The sequence below is a fragment of the Phaethon lepturus genome, unplaced genomic scaffold, assembly GCF_000687285.1.
Source record: "Phaethon lepturus isolate BGI_N335 unplaced genomic scaffold, ASM68728v1 scaffold46322, whole genome shotgun sequence".
Lineage (NCBI taxonomy): Eukaryota > Metazoa > Chordata > Aves > Phaethontiformes > Phaethontidae > Phaethon > Phaethon lepturus.
In genome coordinates this window covers 29,119-31,391 of record NW_010522192.1, presented here as the reverse complement: position 1 = coordinate 31,391, position 2,273 = coordinate 29,119, and the positions used below count along the sequence as shown (strand labels likewise).

The following is a 2,273-nucleotide window of genomic DNA, read 5'->3' as shown; positions in this document are numbered from 1 at the left end:
CAGGAATGCACAGATACTTCACTCCCTGTGTAAAGAAGCAAAATGGAATGAGAAGAAAATATCCAAGTTAAATACATTTATCTACCACCACACAAGTCCTGCTCTAGACTGGTGCCGTTCTATTGACTTTGAGGAAGGCACACCATTATTCAGACAAGCACAGATCATCTCTATGCAGACAGATTTTAAAACACCGTTTTCACATCTGCTTTGTTGCTAAGACACCAGCATATATCTTAGTCATGCTTATTCCAAGGCCCAATAGCAAGCTTTTTAAAATAGAAGCATATTTACTAAAAAGACGTAAATCTCTTTTTCAAAATCTCATTCTTCTTACATTTCTAGTAAAACTAAGTTGCATCTTCGCCTACCCTTCCCCTTCTCTGAACAGATGCTACAACCTAAAATTGTAATAAGCAATTTCTTTTGATCCCATGCAATCATTTTTCTTTACCTAGTTAATAAACCAAACAAAATGCATTTAGGAGAAGAAACATGTTTGTGACATGGGGTTTGGTGGGTTTTTTTTTTTTTTTGAAACTTCAAGAAGGACAACTGTAAAACTCATACGTTTCTTCCACAGAGTTAGCCTCACTTTCTTAGTCAGCTATCATAATAAGTTACAAGATCAGTTAGAGAAGTTAGATTACCCTTTCTGATGCATTAAAAATGTTACTGGGTATATTTAAAACAACACTATAATCATATACTACTGCTTTGCATTGTCAACGCTCATTTTAACTGTCATTTTATTTTCAAAGCTTGTTTTGCTCCTATGACTGTCAGGAAAAAAAACACTTCTGAAAGCATGTTTAGCTAACTTCTCAAATAGGACTTCCAAGAATATAGGCTGCAGCTCAGACACACAAAAACTAAATCATTCACTGGAAGTCTTTTGACTTATCTCAGATGCAGAGTTATGAATTTTTCAGGTGTACCTGTAAAGACAAGGACTCACAGCAAAAGGTCCACCATAAAATGCACCTTAGCTGATCTTTCTGGAGCAATGCAAACCCCTGTAATAATCCTGCATGTTCAACAACACACACGGAAAGTCACACATTTATCTACAAGAGGTCCTTTGCCAACAAGGTGGAACACAACATGCATCTACCAGGCATTTCATTTGCCAGCTGGGGTGGGGGGATGGGAGGAATTTTTGGGAATTCTCATTGCTCAGCTATGATGGTTACCTGAGGCAGCATCTTCTCCAACACCACCTTTGCTTTGCTGGCTCAGAAACCCCTCTTTAATTTCCCTTGCACACACTTCATTACTTCACTTGCCATCTTACACCAAAGAGTAATCCCTTTTATAAGAGGTCCTGCTCCCTGGCATCATGACACACTGTCATGCTAATCCTCTGCAAGATGCATGAACTTCACCACTATGTCAGAAATGATGTGGTGATACCTCACCCCCATCACTTCTCTACCACTTACACATGGCACCAGACATTTTCTCAACCCAACAGAACCCATTCAAGCCAGTGTCATCACGGCTTCACGGATCTGAGAGCCTGCCCTGCCTCCTCCACGCGTTACCAGACTTCCTCACTCTGACAGGCTATCCCCAGCGTGCCACAACTGAAGGATAGCTGCTACTGTCTATGGCCTTGTGGTTTGAGGGAGGCAGAGTCTGAGTGGAGAAGGATCTGAAGACAGTCCTAAGCATGGAGATGGAGATGTGGCAGTGCCTGACGAGGGAGAAGGCACCATCAGGACAACACCAAGCCAGTGACAGCATGTGGCACTTTGTGCGAGAGCTGCATAGCAAAATGCAGCTGAGAGGAGAGAGAATGAGAATGAAGTCAGTTTGCAAACCAAAGCAGCTTGCTGCTGGAGGCAACGGCATCAACAAGTAACAGTCCCTCCTGCCTTGTATCAGGAGAAGGGATGCCTGCAGTGGGAGACCAGGATGGCTCCACGGCCATAAGCTGATCCACAATGGCTTGTGCAGATACATTCATTTAGAGAGACAATGCAGCAGTGATACATAGGTTGATAGGCTGCTGAGCCAAGGATGATAATTATATTGTGACAGTTTAATTACGATAATAAGCATATTGTATGACGCATCTGAGAGGTTTATCTCGGACACTAGTATCACTTCAAGTGAGTCACTCCAGTAGCATGAGGGCCTGTGACCTGAAAGTAAATTTACACGCTATTCTTTCCCCCACTTCTCTAGACAGCTCCATGCCACTAATTCTGCACCACCAAGGCAAAAAACAGGAAGAAAACTGAAGGTAGGAGATGGCTTAACTCCAGAGT

General features: G+C 42.4%; 1 protein-coding gene across 1 annotated transcript in view; it reads right to left on the bottom strand.

Moving 5' to 3' along the window:
• Window positions 1–2,273, bottom strand: part of DUSP22 (dual specificity phosphatase 22) — a 37,534-nt gene that overhangs the window by 10,232 nt on the left and 25,029 nt on the right. Inside the window, exon 4 of the mRNA XM_010281727.1 lies at window positions 3–25. Within this exon, the coding sequence (XP_010280029.1) occupies window positions 3–25 (23 nt within the window). The remainder of the gene's footprint in view (window positions 1–2; window positions 26–2,273) is intronic.